Genomic DNA, 23,488 nt, shown 5'->3' on the forward strand with positions numbered 1-23,488 from the left:
TTTGGAACTAATGTTCTGCATTAGCATACCATGATCTGAAAACTGTAATAATACTCTAATAAATTTGTATCATCACAAGGCTATTTATGGCACTCTACATACTCGTGCAATTCTAAAGGCACCGTAATAACAGTTAACAAATACGACATTACACCTCCCCCTCCCTCAATTTTACATGAACGATCATTATTCAGTAGAGCTCGGCTTCCTTGTGGGTGAGGATGACGCAATCGGAGGTGGGATAAGCGACGCAGGTGAGCACGTAGCCTTTGGCGATCTGCGCCTCGTCGAGGAACGACCCATCCGACTGGTCCACGGATCCCGAGACGACGACCCCCGCGCACGTCGAGCACGCCCCGGCGCGGCACGAGTAGGGCAGCACCTCCCACCCCGCCGACTCCGCCGAGTCGATTATGTACGCGTCGTCGGGCGCCTCGAACTCCGCCTCCTCCCCCCCGGGCCCGATCAGCTTCACTCTGTACGTTGTCGACGCCGCCGTCGCCGCCGCCGCCGCCATCGCCCTGAACCTGCTGCTGCGTCCTCTGGGGATGCTTCGGATCGAGCTCGGCCACGACGACGACGACGACGACGACGACGATGGCTTCTTTGAGGTGGTGGTGATGGTGCGCGTGATTGTGGGTATGATCGAGAGCGTTGCTGTAGTCGACATTGAAGCAATTTTGGGATGAGAGAGAGAGAGAGAGAGAGAAATGTCGAAGAAGAACGACGGAGAGACTTTTTGGGGGGTTGCTCCGAGAGAGAGAAAAGAGATAAGAGGCGGGGCAATTTTTATTGGTTCTTGTCGGGTGGTTCGGTGGATACGGGACTCTTGTGATCATTCTATGGTGTTCGGTGTTTGCGCCAAAACAGAGCAATGATTTGGTCCGTAGAAAAGCCCACCTATTGGGCCCGTATTGTAGGCCCATACGCAAAACTCTAATCTTTAGTGGGTTCGACCCGTAACTGGCCCATTTACGCTATGCTACAGCCCAAAGCGTACGTCGAGTTCGTTTGTAAAAGATGGGACCCACCTTGAAGCCAGGATCCGGTACGGTGGACGCTATCTGTCTCCGAGTCCAAATGGTTTGGATCCCCGGAACCCTGAGCGTATCAAGTCACTACAACCTGGCACGTGGCAACTTCTTGTTGGTTGTCTTAAGCTGCAAATTCTCTTCGGAGCGTGGAACTCATCCAAAGCCCATTAGTTGTATTATTCTTATTATTATTATTATTATTATTATTATTTTAAAATTTTTCAATAATTGAGATGCACATCATTTATCGAAGTCGTACTAATCGATCATACTGAAATCAGACTCTGTTACTGGAAAGCGGGTGTACAGGGGCGTCGTTCGACCCGTCTTCGTTGTCGGGTTTCGGGTCGTGTTTTGCGAGAGCGAAAGCGAGAGGGTGGGTACCGTACCGGGCGGCGGGGGGGTTTAAGCTAAGCACCCGAACCAATCGCATAAACCCCGCAACGATAAGGGCTCTCGCCCAATTTTCCTTTTTTTTTCCCCCTCTCCCCGTCCTTTTCTCCTTCTCCATTTCCCTTTTTTTTTTCCATCTTTTTCCCCACAACAAATTACTTTTCCTTCGATTCAAGGTCCTCTTCATTATCGCTTTATCCCTTTTCCGATTTTTTTGTTTGTTTGTATTTGTTATTTAGCTGTGGATTCTTAAGTTTCTTTTGTACTTGCTTGGTAGAAATGTTCTAAACGATGTTCGGTTCTTCATCTTTTGATTTACTTAGGAATTTTAATTCATTTGTGCTCAACCAAATCATGTAATTTAATCAAGCATTTCTCCTCTTTTTTTTTTTTTGTCACAATGTGTAGGTACTTCTCTTAGATGGAACTAGAAGCAATTCAACACAGAAATTTCAGCTACTGAGATCTCAGTGTTTTCTTCTTCTTTTTTTTTTTTGGGTAATTCACCAAAAATGGCTACAAATATTCCATGTTTCACCCAATTCAACCACTTCCTTGGATCTGGAGGGAATTGGATTTGTAGAAATAGCTCATCCGTAGCCCTAATCGAAGGCGGGAATTGCCAGGCTATTGCGCCTCACTATCCTCGCATTCGATGCTCGTCGAGCTCTCACAACATCAACTCATTTCACAACAAGGACCCCTTCTTAAACCTCCACCCCGAAGTATCCTTGCTCCGAGGGGAGCAGCGCGAGAAGATGTTCAATCCTCGGAAGGATAGCTCGGTAAGTAATCCGGCCGAGAGCGTAAGGGATTCGTCCGAGAATGGCGACTACAATGAGGCCAAGATAAAAGTTATCGGTGTCGGAGGCGGGGGGTCGAATGCGGTGAATAGGATGATTGAGAGTGCGATGAAGGGCGTGGAGTTTTGGATAGTGAATACGGATATCCAGGCGATGAAGATGTCCCCCGTGTATCCCGAACACCGATTGCAAATAGGGCAGGAGCTGACTAGAGGTCTTGGGGCCGGGGGGAACCCGGATATTGGCATGAATGCCGCTAAAGAAAGCAAGCAGGCGATCGAGGAGGCTGTTTATGGCGCCGATATGGTCTTTGTAACGGTAAATTCATTACTCTTCGATGTCTATATGAAAATGTAGTTTTATTTATGATGTTCGTCGTTAGTTATTTATCACTGAGATTATTCTTCGTTGCTGTTGTCTGTAATATCATTTATATCTGTTGACATAGCGATGTTTATCATTATTCGCATTGTTATCGATATACCATTTCTGATAACAATGTATGGCTATTTCTGACTGTATGCAGTAATGTACTACTATTTCCAATGCTACTATTACCTCAAGATAACATGATGTTTCCAAAAGCTGCTGCTTTATGGAGTAGAGAGACAATTCTAGAAGCCAGGCCAATAAGGCACTAACTCATCGCATTTTGATTAGAATAATCAATTCTGACAACCTTACGGTTTTATTCATTATTCGAATTGTGACGGCTTCGCAGTCTGGAATGGGTGGAGGAACTGGAACCGGCGGTGCTCCTGTAATTGCTGGAATTGCCAAGTCTCTAGGTATACTGACGGTGGGTATTGTCACAACACCATTCTCATTTGAGGGCCGAAGAAGGGCGGTTCAGGCCCAGGAAGGGATAGCTGCTTTGCGAAATAGCGTCGATACACTCATTGTCATCCCTAATGACAAGCTGTTGACAGCTGTCTCTCCTAATACTCCTGTTACAGAAGCATTTAACATGGCCGATGACATTCTTCGACAGGGCGTTCGTGGCATCTCTGATATAATTACGGTATCATATTTCAAATCACTGCCCCTAATGTGTCCATTTAACTAATTTTGTTAACTAGCCATTTAGTTTATCTAGAGTTATAACCATACGTGTCTAATCATTTATTTGCGGTCCATACAGTAACTCCACGGGCGTTAGTTAGTGGTTTTCATTGTTTGCAGGTACCTGGTTTGGTTAATGTTGACTTTGCTGATGTGCGAGCCATCATGGAAAATGCAGGTTCTTCTTTAATGGGTATTGGAACAGCAACAGGTACCTCAATAATGCATAATTATTTTCCTCTTTTTATGGGTTTTTATTAGAAGAATAATACTTGAGTACCAACTTATTTGAGAATGTGGTGATTTGCTAATCCTTGAATATTGTCAATTTCAACTTTTGCCTGCTAATATATGCCTGTTTTGTAAACACAACCCCACTGTGAAGTAAATGAACACGGACGTGTTAAGCAAGTTAATAGACAGGTTTGTTGCTTAAGATACATAAAAGGGATTCACTGTTACTGCTATGTGAAGCTTGTTAATTGTGCTGTCAATCATCTTTCTTTGTCATTAGCCATGAAAAGGAAAACAAAGCTTGGTAGCCTACGTATTGCCTACCAAAGTGTATAACAACATAATTCTAGTATTATGTCATGTAGCTAGCTATAAAGTTCACCTCTGCTGAATAAACGGAATATTATTTAGAGGTGCATTCCACTAGAGATTAATGTAGTACCTAAACATAACTTTGCAGGTAAGACAAGGGCAAGAGATGCTGCGTTAAATGCCATCCAGTCGCCTTTACTGGATATTGGAATTGAACGAGCTACAGGAATTGTGTGGAACATTACTGGAGGTAGTGACTTGACTTTGTATGAGGTATGCTGCATTTGTTGCTTCACTCGCCTGTGTACAAAATGTTTCTATTCCAATGCTGTATATCTCTTCTAATTCGCTCTGGTAGGATACTAATGATGGTTTGTGCATAGTTTCCGTTGAAATAGAGACATCATTTTATGCCTATGTATCCAATATGCATAAAGAGCGGATTAGAGAGCTGTTTTTGTATCTTCTTGATCGTTTTCACTCTTCTCCTCCTTGTTGGTGCTTAAATTATCATGCGCAGAAATTTGAAGTCTTGTGAAAAAGAAAAAACCAATCTGTTGTGCATGTTAAGAGGAGATATAAGAAAATTCTTAGCAATCTATGGTTTTTTTTCCTCGAAAAAGAAAAGAAAAAATAATAATTAGCATCTTCCTTTGGCTACAGTGGGCGAAGAAATGGGTACAATAGTCTAAATTACCTTCCATTCCTATAAAACATGTAACAAAGTGCCCTTGTTTTGATATTGCTGTTCTGTTTCTCCAATATTTAAATTTGTGGTCTGTAACTTCCTAATAACAGTTTTTTTCTTTTTTTTCTTTTCCCTGGGCCTGTGTAAGACGCTTCTGTTAGCATACTTTCTTGTTTCTATGGTTGTGTAATTCGTCTATTTCTTGATTATTTTCAGGTAAATGCTGCAGCAGAAATAATTTATGACCTTGTCGATCCAAGTGCTAATCTAATATTTGGAGCTGTGATCGACCCATCACTCAGTGGTCAAGTAAGTTGACAATCTCCTAAATCATACTGCGCTTATTTGGGAACTGCAACGAACTTTATCACTAAATGGGAGAAAGGCCTTACAGTATCAATTTGTAGTAGGATATAAATTTAGGAACCTAATTGAAAGTATAACAATGTAAAATATCACTGATCACCGAGTTTAGCGGTAGGATAAAAACTTGACTATTCATCTCAATGCAGGTGAGCATAACTCTCATTGCTACCGGCTTCAAACGCCAAGACGAATTGGAAGGCCGAACCGCAAAGGTATATATGCCTTCGCTTGTTGTCTGCTAACTTAATTTTAGCGTCAGTCCTGTTTAGTAAATCACGTCTCTTAACAAACGGCTCGCAGGGAGATAATATCGGGATAAACCGGCGGCCATCTTCATCTTCCACTGAAGAGAACTTTGTGGAGATCCCCGAGTTTCTGCGGCGAAAGGGACCTTCTCGCTTTCCACGAGTTTGATAGGTTTATGTTCTTGTATGTATTTGTTTCTTCTTGTTCTGTCCCAGCTCTTGTAATACAATATAATCTTCTCTCATACCTTTCCCTGTAATTTTTCCTCTTTTTTATCCATATAAAATAGACACAGTGCTTGTTGTCGAGGTTATGAACAAGTTCGAGTACCACCAAGCTGTTTCTGATGCAGTTGTTTCTGATAATGAAACATTCTGTGGATGAAAATGATTATTCCAACCAGTCATGTAGCTTTCATTCCGCACCTCATTCAACTAAAATTGCATACATTGTAGAGATTGCTTTTCTATGACATATTGCATGATTAACCTTGTGAATTAATTTGTTCATACTTGCATGCATGGCACGTTATTCTTGTATGCATTGATGTATATACAAGGCCTAAAGGTTTTTGATTGGTTGATGAATGCTATATAACATATAACATGCCATGATCTGCCAATACATTAATAACATTATTAGTATCTATGTACGGTTTTGTAATTCGTTGATGCAGGATTATCTTGTTATTTATCATTAAATTGTTCATCTTGTCTTATTTACTATATGCCCTCGCTGAGTTGGACAATGTAGGTCGATCTTGTCGTTTATTATTAAACTGTTTATCATGATTCTAACATATTCGGTCGCTACGTACACAGATTTTGTGACACTGACTTATTGGCACTGGCATGTAGTGTATGAGAAGTAAATAAAGAATTAATTTAGTGGTACAGAGACTTTTCCATCTTGGAGCAGAATATTCTGATTATCCAAACATATAATTTGAACACCAATAAAGACAGTGTCAGGTTGCTGACGTGTAGTCGTTCCCGTCAATTATTGCCTGGTCTGTAGCCGGTCTATTAAACTCCAAATGCTATAAATTCAAACTATATTACTTATTAAAATACTAGCACAACTAATTAAAAAAAAAGCTTTAAATCGTTACATATGATTTTACAACACCTAAAAATGTGCCTAAACAAAGTATAATTTTTAATATCTTTAGTATAACGAACAGTAATTGTTTTAGCCCACTTAAAATTTGTATTCAAATTTCAAAATTTCTCCCATCCTACGTAAATTCCACCAATGACAGTGGGCCTTGCGCAAATACGAAGGCGAAGATCCTCTGCATCATATGACGTACAATAATTAATGCTAAAATAATAATATAATAATATCCTTCTTACGTTCTCTCGACCAGTTTAATTTTTTAAATTTAATAAGCAAAACTAACCAATTACGTTTCTGGAAAATTGGTGTCGTACCAATTTTCTACAACCCGATTTGCAGCGAACGTGCTGAACCGTCAAGCAAGTGGCGGGGTGGGCCATGAGAACGGCGGGCCCGGGTCCAAACTGCCTATAAATATCCAACCCTTCCTCACTCTCCTCACTCACTTTTCCGTTTCTGTTGTGCTTTGGAGCGAGCGCGCGACGACGATGGCTCTCGCTGCTCGTTTCTTCCTCTTCTCCTCCCCTCGCTCTCTCTCCTCCTCCGCTTCCGCTTCGCTCCCCCCTCTCCCCCGCTCCCCCACTCCCCACCTAGGGTTAGTGCTTCGCCGCTCCCGATCCGACCGCCTCGATCTCCCCGACGCCTCTCTCTTCTCCCACGGATCAATCTCCCATGGCGGCGGATCACTCCCTCGGAAGATCCGCTGGTAAGTGATCGTTCATTTATTTCGTTCATGAGCTCGGATTTGTGTTTCTACGGTTTCTTCTCAAGCATTTGTGATCGAATGAGGTGTGATTGCTTCGTTCTCTCTGGTTTCTTTACTTCGTTGCTCTTTGGTGTATGGAGACTCTTCGATCGGTGGTTCTGATTCTATTCTTGTTCGATTGGGTTATTGATCGCTTAGAATAAGTTTTCTTATCTGGTTACTGTGGAGTTAGGCCTTTTCATGTCCTTTGGCATGCTTCTTCGTTACTAATTGTGCACTTGTCATCCGAAGGTCGTCTCGATTTGAAGAATTTATTTGATTATATTGATTTTATTGATTTTATCTCTTGATTGTTTTACGGTTGAAGGTTTTCAGAGATGTTTACATTCTTTGTTTCATCGAGAACTTCTGTTTGTGTACGAGAGATTTCTCTAGCTGGTTGAGATAACGTTTTGCGGACGATCGGAGTGCTACATCGCATTTTATGTGTTAATTATTGCATATATTGCATGTCGGCAGTTCAATTAGTGTTCCTGACTATATCTTGAGAGAATAATGCAGGATTGGTCCTCAATTTTCTGGCAATTCGGCAGAAACATTGGGATCTTCCTCCTCGGTATGCAATGGATCGTCAGTATTATCTGTTGTTTGTTTGTCAGAGCAATTTATTTCCTCATGGTTAGATTAGTTGAACTACTAGATCATAATTATCATCTTGGCTATTTTTTTTCCTACTATATAGGATCAGCTAGAGAAGAACAACTCAAACTCGAACGTTCTATAGAAGAGTTGCTTGATTTACACTATTCGGTCAACCTGTTTTTGACCCTATAGGAAATTGTATGCTGCTTTAGTTTTTGAATTTTATCATATATCCAAAGACAGCCTATGGTGTCACTGTTTGAATTTGCACAATTAATGTTCCTAAGAAACTAAAGAAGATCTGAAACACATACTAACAATTGAAACACATGATTGTATGATAAGTATCACTTCCAATGGCCGGTGATGTTCATGTAAGTGTTTATTTAGTACTGACTGGATATATTACCGATTGGATAGCCATAGATATGATATAAAGTTATGGATTGATCTTGTATTTGCTGTTTATACTTGTGGAGAAATCATTAGTTGAAATCTAGAGATAACTTTGAGAAAACTTGTGAAGTGAATAGTTCAGTTGGTTTTAATGGTTAAACGGAACCAGTTCTAATTAGTAACGCTTGCTTGTATGTCCTCACTTTATCTAGCCATTTTAGCAGCATCCTTTAGTAGTAGTAGTTCGGATTTTTATATGGAAAGGGTAAAATGATTCCTGTTTTCTAATGTTACATTCTCTCAGGAACCTGACGAGGATACTGATTCAGTTCCAATGCCGATAGTTTTGATCGATCAAGATTCAGATCCTGATGCAACAATCGTTCAGCTCAGTTTTGGGGACCGTCTAGGGGCACTACTTGATACGGTGAAGTTGCTCTTTGTCATTTGTTTCTAGCTGAAGAAACTTGATATAGTGAAGTTACTCTTTGTCATTTGTTTCTAGCTGAAGATACTTGATATGGTGAGGTTACTCTTTGTCATTTTTCTCTAGCTGAAGATACTTGACACGGTGAAGTTACTCTTTGTCATTTTTCTCTAGCTGAAGAGATACCAATTTGTTCGGTTATTTTTCTTCAACTGCATTCCAAATATTTGTCCTACTACAGAAGGAAAATATGTATTATTTTCCATTTGACATTAGAAGAATCTTTTGTAGCATATTTAGGAAATGCAACTTCTGAATACCTTTTTTCAATCTTCAATATGTTGTTGTTCAATTGATTAGGACAATGTGAAATTCTTAGATCTTGGTTCCCTGGTCTTCAGATGAAAGCACTCACAGACCTGGGACTTCATGTGACCAAGGGATCTGTGACAGCTAATGAATTTGTTGTGCGGACAAAGTTTTTTATCACGCAGATGTGAGTCTTTATACATTTTTTTTTTTGCTTTTTTTCGTTAACTTATCTTAATAATGTTTATTCTTCATTTGAAATGTTCTAAAGAAAGTTGGATCTGTCGTACCTTTATTAGTTTGCTTTGTATATACCATTTGATTTCTTAAAATTCATGTGGTGAGTGTGCCTAGAATCGTCAGTATAAAAGAGTTCTTACTACACACATAAAAATGGCTGTGTAATGTGGATGTAATCTTTAATGTTATATCCCATAGGATTATTACTTTAGAGAATCTGAACGTAAGTATGTCAACATTCCAGGGGGCGAAAGATTGTAGATCCTGACATATTGGAAAGAATTCGGCTTACCATAATCAGCAACCTGCTGAAGTATCATCCAGTACGCTTTTAGTGACGCTGCTGGTTCTTTGAAAAGCTATATGTAGGTTGCATTACTTTTAATTGTCTGTATTTTCATCTATCTGCAGGAATCCAGTGAGAAGTTGGCAATGGGTGAAATATTCGGAATAAAGCCTCCAGTGAAGGTAATTAGTTCTAATAATTCAGCATTTCTCTCATTTTCGTTAGTTTAACTATACTGATGGAAAGCTGCTATTATGTCTGTGAGATCGTATCCTATGTTCAGGAGTTTTGTTCTGTTCTAGCTTTAAGCAAAAATAGATGATTATTACTTATCTCTTGTTCATTTGGTAGAAAAACTGAGAGTTAACACTGGGTAATGATTTCTGGACATTTGGCCCTAAAATTGGATGTTTACATGATATTCTCTTTTAATCTCTTGATTGGCAGCTTGATGTTGAACTTGCAACACACATACATCTGGAACATGATGGACCCAAAAGAAGGTTTGTTACATTTCACACTTCTATTCTTTTAGCTATGCATTTATGATCATAAAGTCTAATATGGGTACAGACACCACTATATTTAGTTGTTTGAGAATGAGCTATGACCAGAAGTTCTTGATTACTTTCATATGAACTATTTCAAATTTCCTTTCACTTCTTTAGCTGTAAGTTGTCATGGTAGTCATCTGAATCTGCTCTAAGGTTGGAATGCCATTCTATACCAGCAACCGGTTATGTTAGTAAAGTTAAATCCTCTAGATAACGTCGTGGGCATTTAGTTCTACATACCTGCAGATTTCAGTGTGTATCTTATCAAGCTATTTCATATTCACTTATAGCATATTTCTCGACTGCTTTATCACACTATGACATGTGTCATTTACTCGGGCAGTCGCTAGCGTTTGAAGTCATAAAAATAGGGAACTGTGTGGAGGCCTAAATGAAACATGAAAACAGAGGCGAATGTCAAATTCATACTTAGATTTCATAATGTATATCATTTACAGCGAGGAAAAAGCTGGTTTTTCCTCATGTCAAGGCAACTTTGAAACACAGAAAGTCATGTGTTTTCTTTTTTTTTTTTTCATAGGCCGAAGGAAGTAATTATTTTGCTTTGCATGTATTCTCCAGCTTGCTTTACATTGAGACAGCTGATCGACCTGGACTACTGCTCGAGATCATCAAAGTTATAACAGATGTAAATTTAGATGTGGAATCAGCTGAAATAGACACCGAAGTATGTTTGCTTCTGATTTCTCTGTTCAAAAACAAGGATATTCCACAAGCATTTTTTGTCATTCTTAATTATTGTAATTTGCAGGGTCTCATAGCTAAGGAGAAGTTCCACGTGAGCTACAGAGGCGCGGCATTGACCGACCCCTTATCTCAGGTCAGGTTATCTTATCTTATAACTAGTTCTTTCAACTTCGTTTTTACAGGGAATAATTATATGGTTTCCATTATGAGAGAGTTGATGTTGCTATGATTACTGTAGACAACATCTAAAACATCTCTTAAGTTTGATCAAGAAGTGGACAATTTGAGCTTTACATTTTTTTTTTTTCTTGGCATAATTTTAAGGGGCTTGTGTTGTCTCAGCTGCTGGTTAACTGTCTCCGCTATTACCTCCGAAGGCCTGAAACGGATGAAGGCAGCTACTGACACAGTACCTCAGCAATTCAGTAACACAAATGGAAGGATCCAAGAATTTTAAGCAGGTCAACTTCCATTCTTCCCTTAAAGAAACTGATTTCTGTAACTCCTTACCACGTATCTCACCTTCTTACTTTTTACAACATGTGTTCGATTCGGATTCTGATCTTACCTAGTAACTCTCAATTGTTGGACATTGTTTACACCGATTTAGGAGCTAGCTGAAAGGCTTTTGCCATTGGCTGCTTCTGGATGTAACAATTGTTACATTTCAATTCAATTGTTGGTAAATGATGGGCCATAGTTTTAATTCGCCTCCATTTGAAGTATTGTTTGTAAGTCTGAGCAAACAGAGCGTTAGAATAGCCTCTTCTGTTTGTTGGAGTTGGGTGGGCCATCGGCAAAACGGAAACCTTAACCTCTGCATTCCCTGCGTAGAATGTGGAGTGGGCACTTGTGCCTATTTGAATTTGTTGAGCTATTAGGCAAGATACTGCCTTGCCTATTTGAATTTGTTGAGCTATTAGGCCAGATACTGCCTAAGATCTGTTCCTACAGGAAACCCAAGTTAGTGCTATTGCCAATTGGTTGCCGATCTCTGATTCATGCCTATAGTTATCGATCTAAGATTATAGTGTGTTGATTGAGAAAGAGCTTAAAAGTTTCAATAGCTATAACCTGTTACTTTTGTTAGAATTCTGTTTTTTGCTTGTGTAGTTTTGTATATTCCCAGGAGGAGGTAGTCCAAGTGAAGATGTAGGGAGCACTTTATCAACCTGTTGTTTAATAGTTAATTAAATGCGTAGTCCAAAGGAAAAGAACCTTCTAATTTTCATAAATAACAAAAACTTCATTTTTTTAAGATCCTTAGTTATAAGTAGGTAGAAGCAGAATATTTTACAATGATATTTTTGCTTGGCGAAAAACATGAAATAGAGGCTAACTGTGACCACAACTTCAGAATCATATCTGTCTAGTAGTTGCATCAAACTCTTCTAGCTTAGTTATTGGGAGTGGAGTAGAATAGAGCGTAGAGCATCTCATTCCAAGCATCTGGGACTCCCGGCAAGCACCAGTGGCAACAATCGGAAACCAGGAATTCGGTATTGCTATGCTGCTCTTGCCCGCCATGAGCCCTCGTGGCGTAGATTGAAGGATGACCGTCCTGACGGAGAGCCGCCATGCTCGTGATTTCTTGGAGGTACACTGGAAAGATCATCTTCTTCAACACTTCCCTCAGCACCACCAGCTGCCCCGCAACACGCTGGCTGTGGCCCAAGTACGCCAGGGGTTCCCTCTGCTTGTAGCATTGCCACCCGTTTATCCTATTTAACCCAGCCACCCCATTAATGACTTTAGTTACTACTCAATAGTCGATCAGATTCTATATGACGAGTGTCTTGTACCTGTTGTGGCGCGGCGACGAGCTTCGGAAGATGACCGTAGCTCTTCGAGGGTCTAAATTCAGGTCCACCCACTTAGCCCAAGTTGTTAGACCCTTCTCATACGCAACCATAGGGTTCAGATTTGTGAATACCCTTCCCCCTTCCTCGTAAAAATCCCACCTTCCAAAGCCCAGAAAATTTACTATTGTGTTATTTTGTTATTCATTATCTACGGCCTCCTTCATTGATAGATTCATCAAGGAAAACAGAAAAGAGAGTAGAAAAAATAATAATAATAAATTAGGTGAGACTAGAAATCTTATTACGAGCTCCATTTTCCGGAGTGAGTCCACCAGTGAGCAGAATCGAACACAAGGACATCGACCCCACGCCAGTGCTTTGCGTTCTCTTCAATGCAATCCAAGCACAGGACTCTCTTGTTCTCCTCTTCTTCCTTCAATTCGACTAAAAGAGGAGCCCATGAGAACTCAATGGACGCCTCAAAATCCTGCAATCAACCCACACATCATTTGTTACCTCTGTTTCGAGATGTAATTACCAGATCGAGCTAGTAGTAAACTTATACCTTGGCCTGGAATGCTATGGTAGATGGGCCATTGGAATAAACCATTTTTCTCTCATTGGGTATTACTGCTTCTACTAAGCAAACAAGGGATTCCCATTGATTCCTCATTATAGAATCCCCCACCAGCATCACCCTTTTCCCTCTGATTCTGTTGAGGAAATCCAGTGCATTGAACCTAAAGATACGCACCACTTTGGTTAGCCGAGTCGCACCACATGATTTTGAGCTTCCTAGGCACTAACGAGAAGTCCTTTCTTTTTGCTATAAAAATAAAAGAATTTAGTTTAGAGCTTTTGCTTTTAAGATTCAGAACCTTATTTTTTAACTCCCAACCGCCGCCAAAAAGTTCAAGACTTTTCTTAATGATAAAGTTATTAATATATAGAATCACCCATGTTTCCCATGTTTCCGTAGTAAAAATTATTTATCCAATTATTAATTTTTTATTTCTCAAATACTTGACTATCGAAGAGAAGCTGCTCTTGAAACTAGGCCAAATAGTTCCGCCGCCGTGGAACTATGTTTACCTCGGAATAGAGCAGTGCTGTGGCTTCCACCGCCACCTCTGGTAGTCGGAATCCGGCCGGCCATTGAGCTGACAGCTGAATTGAGTACTAAGGTAGGGGCAGCTGGCTTCATAGAGAGGATACGACGCGTCGAACACCCACTCACCAATCGACAGATCGCAGTCGGTCGCAAACGGCGGCTGGTTCTGATTAATCTTTTCGATCGCGTCCTCTTTCTCTCCTCCCCACCTGAAATTGTCCATGGTTAGGTGATCAGATAGAGAAGCTCTTGCCATTGTGAAGAACACATTGGTGAGGCATAAGAAGAAGAATAGTGATGTTGGGTGGAGGTTTAATTCTCTAGCCATTAACTGGCAATGGACTGAATTAGATTGGATGTGGGGTGCAAGTGAGCTTTGTTTAGATGAATCGTAAGCTTGTTTTATATAGTTGGAGGATGCATGGTTACTGCTTTTGTTCATTATAACTGATGAGGCGCCGAAACTTGCGGGGAGACGTGGAGTTTTTCTTTTTGCTCATCCCCGTGATGCAAAGGAATTGAGATGTCTTGTTTTCTTATTGAGTGTGTTGGCCACGAGCACACCAACATGGCTGGGTAGAGAGAGAGAGAGAGAGAGAGAGAGAGAGAGAAAAGAAGAAGCACTTTTTGTTGGGCATAGAGAATTTTTCTGCACCCATCAATCATTGTTTACTAAATATTTGCAGTCCTAGGAAACGTTCTGGTAGAACAAAACAGTACGAATCTGACCAACTTTACCATATGAACACTAACCACTGTTTATCCCTGATTCCTAGAACAGCTTCCCTACTGGAAACTTGCAACCCATGTACCCGAAAAGCTATACCAAAATTTATTATCAAAATTTTCAAATAAAAAAAAATGTATTTGTTATAAGGGGTAAAATGAAAGTGTTCAATTTAAGCAATAATTTACTACAATTTTTGCCTGGCTCCTGAGTTTTTATGCACTCTCGAATCACAAACCAGCCCATTTCCTCCTTCCAACCTCTCTCTCTCCCTCTATCTCTGTTCTTTTGAACCTTCAATAATGTAGTTAGTCATCGAATTAAATGCCATATTGAACACAATTAAGATATCTGGAATTACAAACAACAAACTCAGAAGTCGTAAATCTTATTTGCTTAATAAATATGTTTGCGAATAACAGTCAAATCAAGCGCTTGGTCACAAATTTAGATTTTAAGCATCTGAGGGCTCCTCTCCAAGAAAAAGTGCCTTGAGGATTTTATCAGTCCATTCTTCGATTAACATGAACAAATGCCCGCCTTTGCTGTTCTCGTGATATCGTATCCAAGGAAGCTTCTTTGATATGTAGCGCTGCAGCTCGGCCGGTATCATCCTATCTTCTCGCCCTTGCCACAGGTGAACAGATCCCTCATTGTTCGGAAATGGGTTGGTTATATTCATCGGGTCGAACTCCCATGTGCCAAATGCTATCAGATAGTCTCGGTGGATCGATTCGTATTCGCCTTGTTGTCTCGCTTTGTTCTGGAACAAAAACATGGTAAGTTGCAACTGTCATTCATCTCTCCTTCTCAAGGAAATGTTAGTTTGCATTTATACGAGCATCGCAATGTTTAGGTGATCAAGACCCTAAGTGTGATTTTGGTCGGTGACGCTTACCTCGGTGGTAAGCATTGGCATCGCCATTATCTTCTGAAAGATCTCCTTATCTTGCTTGCTGAATATGTCAGGGTGCATTGTGGCTGAAGCTGATGCGGGAAACCACTTTTGGGTCATCCACCAATGGAAGAGGAAAGGTATGTGATGTGCAACCCATAGAGCCCTCTGTTCTTGCGCAAGTATTTTGCCGAACCCCTCTTTAGCTAGCTCGGTAGGGAAAGATGGCCACCAGTAGTTGATCACCGGCACCACCAGTGCTGCTCCAGCAAGCCTACATTCCGAATGTTCGCGAGTTTAAAATCGATCTCTCTAACATGTTTTCTAGGAAAGAATGTGTTCGGACTTCTAAAGTTAAAAATTCTTTCCATCAGGTTACATGGCAGCAGAAACAGAAGCAGTTTCAGATTAGAATAAAAGTTTCTAGCATCTAGATATAGAACCATATAGTTGGCTTCCTAGCCTGTGTCGGCAGGCAAACTGAAACCTCTTAGCCACCATTGGAAATTCTAAATTCTACTTTTTTTGACCCAGAAGCTTATTTCAACGTACTGCCGTAGAAACTCTGAACGTCTTATTTACCAAATTTCCAGGTGTTGCTTTCTAAAGCAAGAGAGGCTTTTCTCATTAGCTTGTCGGCCGAACAGGCCTTCAGTATCAGAAATAAATTTCTTTTCCGAGAGATCGAAAATAGCGAGCTGTAAGATACAAGCTGTTTGTTTCTCACCTGTGAGGTATGTAATTTAAGCACCCCCACACTGGGTGACCTCCCATGGACACTCCCATCACATAGAACTTGGACCCAATCTCCAATTGATCCGCGAGCTCTTCTATATCCATAGCATCACTCCTCACGCTTCGCTTCGGATTCGGATCACTCTCCCCATATCCTGGCCTATCGAATTGAAGAAAATATATCCCCAGATCCTCCACAAGCTTCTGTTAAACACAACAATGTTCTAATGTTAGTTAGTAGAGAAAACAATTAAAGCCTTAACAAAATAATTAGGAACTTAAAAAAAAAAAAACAAAAGAAATCTCGAATTTTTACTTGAGATGCAGGTATAAGAATGTCTTTGGTAGCATCAAGTCCATGAACAACTATGAGTTTAAACTTGGCTTTCTCCTTGGGCACTCCTGCTTCTTTGTAAGCTAGGTATCTTCCATCTCTGAGCCTGATCCTGGGGGATCTAACAGGGGGGCCATTTTGCGAACCGCAAAGTGTCGGAGGGGGAGGTCGCAAAATCGCGTGATAACCCCAGGCTAGTGAAATGATCAGCAGGGCCAACAATATTCCTGGGAATCGCATAGTCTCTCAATCTAAGTTAATTTTGAGTAGATATTACTCATTAGGATCAGTAGTTGCTTTATACATGCATTATTGCTAGCAGGTACTTCAATAGTTTTCTATACATGGATTATTGGTAGCAGGTAGTAGTGCTACTTTTCTTTTTTCCTTTTCAGTTAGGGCCATCTCTTTCAGAGTTTTCTGGTTGTGGATGCAAATAGGGCAGATCTGAAGGCGAGAGGGTCCCCCACCTCCCGTCATCTCTTTTTTTTCTTTGGCAAGTCGGAACGAATTTTGGGCGGATTTGATTCTATCATATTTTTTTGTTTTTACTTATTGTTTCATTCGAACTGGTTGGAGCGGATGCGAATTTTTAGCAGACTATAATGGAGCAAAGGAAGAAATGGGTCTCATGCTTCCTACTCTATTTCTTAGCGAATTGTTGTGGCAGATTTAGAACAAATTATTTTTTTTCTTATTTTTAGCTTCTATTTTTCATTCTATTCGGAACGGATCGGGACAGAATCTCCATCAACCCGGATCCATTAGCATTCCTATTTCTAATATAGTGTTAGGTTCGAAGATTTATATTTCGAGAATAGTGAAAAACATCTCAATAAATAATATCCATATATTGCTATCTTCAGAATAAAGAGTTTTTTTTTCTTTTTTTTTTAGAGAAAGATAACAAGTTATTCGTTTCGTTCGCTTTTTATAAATTAACTTAGCTAGAAATATAAAGTAAATAAACTTTAAATACAGAATCTCAAATATCATTACTTAATTTTTTTTAATCAAAAGACTTATTTTTTCTACCCAACTCTCAGCGGAGGTAGTTGGTGACTCCGATGTGACTGGTACAACAACAACTTCTCAACTTACTAACTGTTATGGTCCCTGTACCAGTAGTACATTAATTACTTTTCAACTTCTGACCGTCCTTAGCGTAAGTGGTAAAAAATTTAATGATTGGTATATTAGGTCCCAAATTCGAATCCTAGTTAATTTATATTTCTAACTAAATTTATTTTTAAATAAAATAAACGAAGCGGGTAGCATACTACCTATTTTTTTAAAAAAAAGAAATTACTTTTCGACTTACTAGGAGTTAGGTGGAGGTGGAGACTTAAGGACTTGGAAACATTGGCAATTTAATGAGGTTCTTTTGTAAGGTTTCCAATTGTTCAGGCTTTTGATATTGTCCAAGGTTCTTTGTCATTTTCTATTGATGGTTCTCTTCTGTAAGGAGATGCCTATTGCCCAACAACCAGAAGTTGAATTTTCATTTTATTTTTTTTATTTTAACCCCACAACTTGTTCTATTCCACATGTGACATGTGCCATTATCATTTAGAACACCTTTCCCAGCACGTTATCTTCGATTGAAGTCAATATAAGTGTGAGCAATTAAAAATTTATTAACTAGTACATACAATAAATATTGTACATCTATTTTTACAAGAATATGCTAAGCTTTTAGAAATAAAACTTGGCATAACTAGATATTCTAGGAGAGGTAAAAATAAGTGTAAAATTGTATTTGGTGTAAAATTCTTGTATTCTTGAGAATAATTAAAATGATTGGTATTTATTTCTAGGAGAGTGGGATTAATAATAATAAAAAAAATTTGTAGTTAATAAAAGGTTGAAGACTATATATTTTAGCACATTATATATTTAATATATTTATTACTTTATATAATATTATATTATATATTATATTATATGGTGTATTACAGGATAATATATCATATAAAAATTGTAGTGTAATATGATAATAGTAGCAGCTGCAGTTGTAATAATAGTAGTAGTAATAATAACAATAATTATCATTTTATATTACTTTAATTATTTTTAATAAGGTAAGCATAAATAGAAGATTAGTCCTATTTTTCTAAAATGATGGCGAAGTTAATTTTTATTGTTTCCGGTTTGTTCCTAACCAAACATAGCATGTTGTTTTATAAAAAAGTTGGGCAATTTAATTTAATCGGTGTAATGATCTAGACTAATATCAATATTAGATGAATAATATTTACTATCTACTTTTAAGTTTTAACTTTTAGTTGAAATACTATTTCACCTGTCACCACTAAACCTAAGGCATTCAAGGGCCAAAAAATAGAAAATACTATTTCTTTAGTATCAAAAATATTTCCTCATCTCCCTTTAAATCACATTGGAAACTCAAATAGTTTTGGGGGTACAACATTACTCTTCCAAGGGTGTATATACATTCATAGGACATCTTGAGTAGGAAGACGCTTAATTGTTGGGTTAGTAATATCAAATTCACTTATTAGTCTAGTTATTTTTATTTTGGATATGGTTTAACAATTCATGTAATGAGCTAATTAGTAATTGATTTGGACTTTAGTTTACTTATTTGGTTTTTTTTTTTTTTTTTTAGAAAAAGATAGCACGCTACCGACTTTATTCATTGAATTAGTTTGGTAGGATTCTCTTTTTTTGAGATAGAGGAGAGAGGTGCAGCTAGTGAGGGTTGGAGAAGGAGCTCTTTTGTTCTTCTTGCTTGATTCAGAACTTCTAAGGTTGATTGGAGGTATTCTAAGAGGTATTTTGAAGCGGATTTCACAGATTCGGAAGGTGTTTCGATGAAGGTGTAGCAAGAAAGGTTCATTATGGTACAATGTGTTCTTGAGATCAATATAATATATGTCAAACTAATTATTAAAGCTGAAGTTAAACTCAGACAAAAATCCAGTGGTCCAAGGCATAAATAGGGGGGCATTCATTAGTACATAACTAGTTAAACTAGTAAAAAACGGTGATCATCATGATCAGCCTATAACTGTATGCTATGAAGCCTGAAACATTAACAGTTTATGAATCTCCCAGCAGTAGTGATTTTACAATAGCATCAGCCATTCCATCTGCAAAGGGGAAGAAGTGGCCGGCCTCGGGAAGCTCGTGGTAGCGAATCCAGGGGAGCTTCTGGGCGATATTGCTCGCGAGGGCGACCGGCACGATCCGATCCTGAGCGCCGTGCCACAGATGCACCGATCTGTTGTTCTCGTGAAACGGATTGTTTAGGCTCATCGGGCTGAATTCCCAGCTTCCGAACCCGACCATCAGGTCGCGGTGAACGGACTCGAATTCTCCTTGTTGCCTCACTTGTGGCTGCAGGAACAAAATAGTCATTAAGTCATTTTCATGGATCAAAAGATGATGATTAAGAAAACTAGCTAATGTAGATATAATCTTCATAGGATTCTGAAGTACATTTACGGAATATAAAGGATTGTTGAACAAGATTATGTTAGCAGGAAAAGGAAGAGAAATTCGTAACCATGATGAATTTTCCAGACATAAATGGTCTACCTACGAATTTTGTGATGAGTTTTACAGAATAAACAGTAGATATTGGAACCTTTTAGCCTCTCATCTCTATGGTTCACAGATGAATAGATCAGCTTATTGCTGCTCAGCAGGCATTGTTGTTGTTCTAGTACAGTTTCTTTTCATTCACATTCAATTAGAGTAAACAAATTACAGAGCAACCATTATATATACAGGAACTTATCATACCATGTAGGTTGATCTAGCGGCGAATTTGGGCATGAGCTTCACGTCTTCGGTAGAGAAAATATCGAAACGAAGAGATATAACACTCGAACACGGAAACCTTTTCTGGGTATTCCACCAATACGTCAACCAAGGAGCGTAGTGAGCGACTCGAACTGCCCACTGATCTTGCGGAAGCTGTTTTGCGTAAGCTTCCTTCGATACCTCGCGTGGATAACCGTCCCACCAGTAGTTGGCGACAGGTGCAAGAAGTGCTGCTCCAGCAAGCCTATCACATTTTCGAATTCAGCATTCGAAAGAGAAGCGAATCATGCATGATATTGCGTTCGGAACAAAGAGAACGGCGAAGAATCTTAACCCCGATATTCGACCTTGATCCTAGTTTCATCCGCGACATACAACCATGATTTTAGCATCATTCTCAAAGTTTCAATTTTTATGCAATCAAGTCATGTGTCGTTTCTCATCGGCACCGTCTCAGAGAGTAGGTTAGGAGAAGGATTTCAAGGTCGCGCAAAACAAATGTCAGGTACTAAATTGTCGCAACTGGAACTATACGGGTGAAATTGAAATCCAAGTCAAACTGTATAAAAGATTTAAGTTTTGTGATAAACCTCGAACCAATATAGCTTGATGCTTCTCATTACGACAAACATGAATGCAGAGTCATGAGTACAGAGAGTACGAAAAACAAATCGTACCTGTGGGGGATGTATCTTAGACAACCCCAAACAAGTTCTCCTCCCATAGAAAAACCGATAACATGGAATTTGGATCCTAGCTTCAATTGATCAGCAAGTTCTTCGATATCTGTAGCCGCGCTTTCCACTGTTTTTGTTGGGTGTGGATCACTCTCACCGTACCCCGGTCTATCAAAGGAGACCAAGTGAATTCCTTGTTCTTCAATAACTTCCTGAAATGACCAGTTTTCGGTAAACTAAATTACCTATTAAAAGAGGCAATTAGCATACACAAAGAAAGATAGAGATACAGATACAAAAACATAAACATTACTTGGGAAATACGGAGCGCATCATATCGGCAAGAGTCGAAGCCGTGGACATAGATGATTTTGTGTTTTGCCTCTTCTTTTCGGACTCCATGTTCCATGTAGGCTAAGTGCCTACCATCTTTGAGCTTGATCCTGGTTGATGTAACAGGGGGGCCATTTGTAGACCCACAAACACTTGGTGGGGGAGGTTGAATCCATTGATGTAACAGTGAAAATAAACCCACCATCAAAACAAGTAAAATTCTCTTGTACACTCCTGCAAAGATAACAGTAAACTTAGAAGAGGAGCAACCCGATGCGTTAACATTAAGTGAGAAGCTTCACTACGTTGAGGCTCATGGAATCCTCTGCTGTAAGTAACCAGAAACACATGAATAATCAGCATCGAAAAGCAAAAGAATTCACATTTATATTACACTGTTTATTGAATTTTAATGCTTTAGAGTCGAATTTATTAGCGTAATCGGCATGCCATGCTTAAGATTCGGAAAGAAACTTGGCCAGAAAAGTCTGCATTATTATTGTTCAACAAAACAAGAAGTCAAAGACTCATGCAACAAATGTGACAAAAAATAGAAAATAAACAAAAATTGTCGTGGGACGCAGAATTGCGCTTTCTATGATTCTCTTCGACGAAGCAAAACTGATCGTTACGATTGGATGTTATACATGGCCAATAATTTTAGTAATAATCCACCGCATCGCGTGAGGAAGGGGTCATATTTGTGGAAAGATGAATTAGAGGACAAGAACTCCGACGAATTAACAGGCAAAACCACATAAAAAGAAAAGTGGTTTTTTTAAAAAAAAATTACTCTGATGGAGAATGTTTTTCCCTCTTACAAACTTATGCTAGTTATCTTTGGTAAAATAGAAACACCATTTCACTCATGAACTACACCACCCTTATAAATTCCGCTTCTGCGAAAAACAAATAAAAGCTTACATATAAACATGTTAATTAATCAGTTGTAGAACGTATAAATGATGGCAATGATACTGATAGTGCGACTCTTGTTAGCAATACTTTTTAATCAAGATCATTTGTAGTAAATATACAGCGACTAGATTCTGTGAATCTGACGCATTAAAAATATCAATAGAAGAGTAAATGATCAAACACAAATAAATATTACAGCGAATAAGATGCATCAACGTTCATCGACCGAAACATGTTGATCAACAAAGATCACACTCGACGCATGCACCCGCTAAGGGAGAATTTTATCACATAAAAAGGGTGCGACAAAGAGAGAGAGAGAGAGAGAGAGAGAGAGAGAGAGAGAGAGTCTCACCATAGAGTGGGGAGTTGGAGGAGGAGTGAAATGATTTTCTCGTTGACACTGCCATGTTCTTTGTTTTATTTTTATTTTTTTGTTGGGTTGGGGTTGGCTTTCCTAGCAAGTTCTGTAACATATGTTGTGGATATATAGAAGAAGAAGATACGAGCGAGGAGGGAAAAATCAATGTTCAATGGCGGGATGCACAAAAAGTGTCCTACTGCTGATCTTCTAGAACATCAGGTTTCAACTTAAAAAAAAAAAAAAAAAACAAGAATCTATCCAAAGAGGCCAGGATCGAACCCCCCGTGTGTACAAATTAATGGGGATTTATTTATTCCGCGGCCTTCTTGGTAGGTATGGGTGCGTGAATGTATCGGCCTATAAGTCGGCTTTGTTGTAATCTTACTGGTTTACTCTAAATAAATAAATTAAAAAAATTGAGAGAAAGGTATCATACTGTCTACTTCGTTTATTTTTTTAAAAAATAAATTTAGCTGGAAATGTGAATCAACTAAGATTCGAATTTGAATTTTGGATACCAACCACCAAACCTTTTAACACTTGCACTAGAGACGGTCGGTAAATCTCCAGAAAAAAAAAATTTTTGAGAGAAGAAATGGAAAGAGAATATATGGACAGAGAAAGAGAGAGTATATTCACTATATTCTTATAAGTATAGATCTTTTTATACTCATAAATTTTCGATCGTTAGATGAAGAAATATGCGGTCAAGATAATAGTGATTTCTAGTTAGGATGATAATTGTATTGTAGGGTTTAGTAAATAGTTGGTCGAATAGTATAATCTAATGGATGAAAATTATTAAAAGGATAAATTTAACAGTCGAAAACTTATAAATACAAAGGAGTCTACGCTCATAAAAATATAGTAGTAAGACTCTCTCTCTCTCTATATATATATATTACTTTTCTATTCTATTTTCTCTATTCAAATGACCATTAAATTTAAGAAACTCTCAATTAGATTTAGGAAAAACCACTCAATCAAAATTATTATCTATAGTTGGGGCCTATTTCAAAAGGCAGCCTCCAAATACTTTTACCGTTTCAAAGTAGGCCATAGTTGAGAGGGTCTACGTACTTTTTTTCTATTTTTTAACCATAACATGAAAATATCCTACTTTTTTTTTTAACCGTAACATGAAAATAAAATAAAATAAAATTAAAATAAAAGCACACACACAGTCACACACACAAACGGGAACGCCGTATGTCGCTGGTGTACACATCAACTATTAATCTGGATTTGGGGTTCGGAATAAAAAATGGGCCCTTATTA

At 38.8% G+C, this 23,488-nt stretch overlaps 6 protein-coding genes across 9 annotated transcripts; 2 read left to right on the top strand and 4 right to left on the bottom strand.

Moving 5' to 3' along the window:
- Positions 32-14,064, bottom strand: LOC109726444 (ferredoxin, root R-B2-like). Its single transcript, XM_020256027.1, has 2 exons — positions 14,030-14,064; positions 32-709 (listed from the first exon to the last, which is right to left on the bottom strand). The coding sequence occupies exon 2, from the start codon at positions 668-670 to the stop codon at positions 191-193; it is 480 nt and encodes a 159-aa protein (XP_020111616.1). The 5' UTR covers positions 671-709; positions 14,030-14,064; the 3' UTR covers positions 32-190.
- On the top strand, positions 1,460-5,540 carry LOC109726438 (cell division protein FtsZ homolog 2-1, chloroplastic-like). Its single transcript, XM_020256020.1, has 8 exons — positions 1,460-1,603; positions 1,836-2,548; positions 2,952-3,251; positions 3,413-3,503; positions 3,987-4,111; positions 4,743-4,835; positions 5,039-5,104; positions 5,193-5,540. The coding sequence occupies exons 2-8, from the start codon at positions 1,940-1,942 to the stop codon at positions 5,304-5,306; spliced, it is 1,398 nt and encodes a 465-aa protein (XP_020111609.1). The 5' UTR covers positions 1,460-1,603; positions 1,836-1,939; the 3' UTR covers positions 5,307-5,540.
- LOC109726443 (ACT domain-containing protein ACR12-like) lies at positions 6,696-19,968 on the top strand. Of its 4 annotated transcripts, XR_002220517.1 has the most exons (12): positions 6,696-6,963; positions 7,525-7,579; positions 8,306-8,428; positions 8,555-8,572; positions 8,830-8,924; positions 9,222-9,300; positions 9,389-9,445; positions 9,711-9,766; positions 10,400-10,505; positions 10,590-10,658; positions 10,868-10,986; positions 19,885-19,968. XR_002220517.1 is itself a non-coding variant. In XM_020256024.1 (11 exons), the coding sequence occupies exons 1-11, from the start codon at positions 6,746-6,748 to the stop codon at positions 10,928-10,930; spliced, it is 939 nt and encodes a 312-aa protein (XP_020111613.1). In that variant the 5' UTR covers positions 6,697-6,745; the 3' UTR covers positions 10,931-11,231. The 4 variants fall into 4 exon arrangements, 3 of the variants coding, with proteins under 3 accessions (XP_020111613.1, XP_020111614.1, XP_020111615.1); XM_020256024.1 differs by lacking the exon at positions 19,885-19,968 and having other exon boundaries at positions 6,697-6,963; positions 10,868-11,231; XM_020256025.1 differs by lacking the exons at positions 8,555-8,572; positions 19,885-19,968 and having other exon boundaries at positions 6,697-6,963; positions 10,868-11,231.
- On the bottom strand, positions 11,338-14,020 carry LOC109726440 (protein trichome birefringence-like 36). Its single transcript, XM_020256021.1, has 5 exons — positions 13,420-14,020; positions 12,893-13,067; positions 12,633-12,814; positions 12,328-12,486; positions 11,338-12,246 (listed from the first exon to the last, which is right to left on the bottom strand). Exons 1-5 carry the CDS (start codon positions 13,878-13,880, stop codon positions 11,922-11,924), a joined length of 1,302 nt encoding a protein of 433 aa, XP_020111610.1. The 5' UTR covers positions 13,881-14,020; the 3' UTR covers positions 11,338-11,921.
- LOC109726442 lies at positions 14,498-16,518 on the bottom strand. Its single transcript, XM_020256023.1, has 4 exons — positions 16,112-16,518; positions 15,788-15,999; positions 15,064-15,334; positions 14,498-14,928 (listed from the first exon to the last, which is right to left on the bottom strand). The coding sequence occupies exons 1-4, from the start codon at positions 16,367-16,369 to the stop codon at positions 14,620-14,622; spliced, it is 1,050 nt and encodes a 349-aa protein (XP_020111612.1). The 5' UTR covers positions 16,370-16,518; the 3' UTR covers positions 14,498-14,619.
- On the bottom strand, positions 19,052-22,347 carry LOC109726441. Its single transcript, XM_020256022.1, has 5 exons — positions 22,202-22,347; positions 20,909-21,162; positions 20,596-20,807; positions 19,898-20,162; positions 19,052-19,489 (listed from the first exon to the last, which is right to left on the bottom strand). The coding sequence occupies exons 1-5, from the start codon at positions 22,320-22,322 to the stop codon at positions 19,193-19,195; spliced, it is 1,149 nt and encodes a 382-aa protein (XP_020111611.1). The 5' UTR covers positions 22,323-22,347; the 3' UTR covers positions 19,052-19,192.

Source organism: Ananas comosus, linkage group 21, assembly GCF_001540865.1.
Source record: "Ananas comosus cultivar F153 linkage group 21, ASM154086v1, whole genome shotgun sequence".
Taxonomy (NCBI): Eukaryota; Viridiplantae; Streptophyta; class Magnoliopsida; order Poales; family Bromeliaceae; genus Ananas; species Ananas comosus.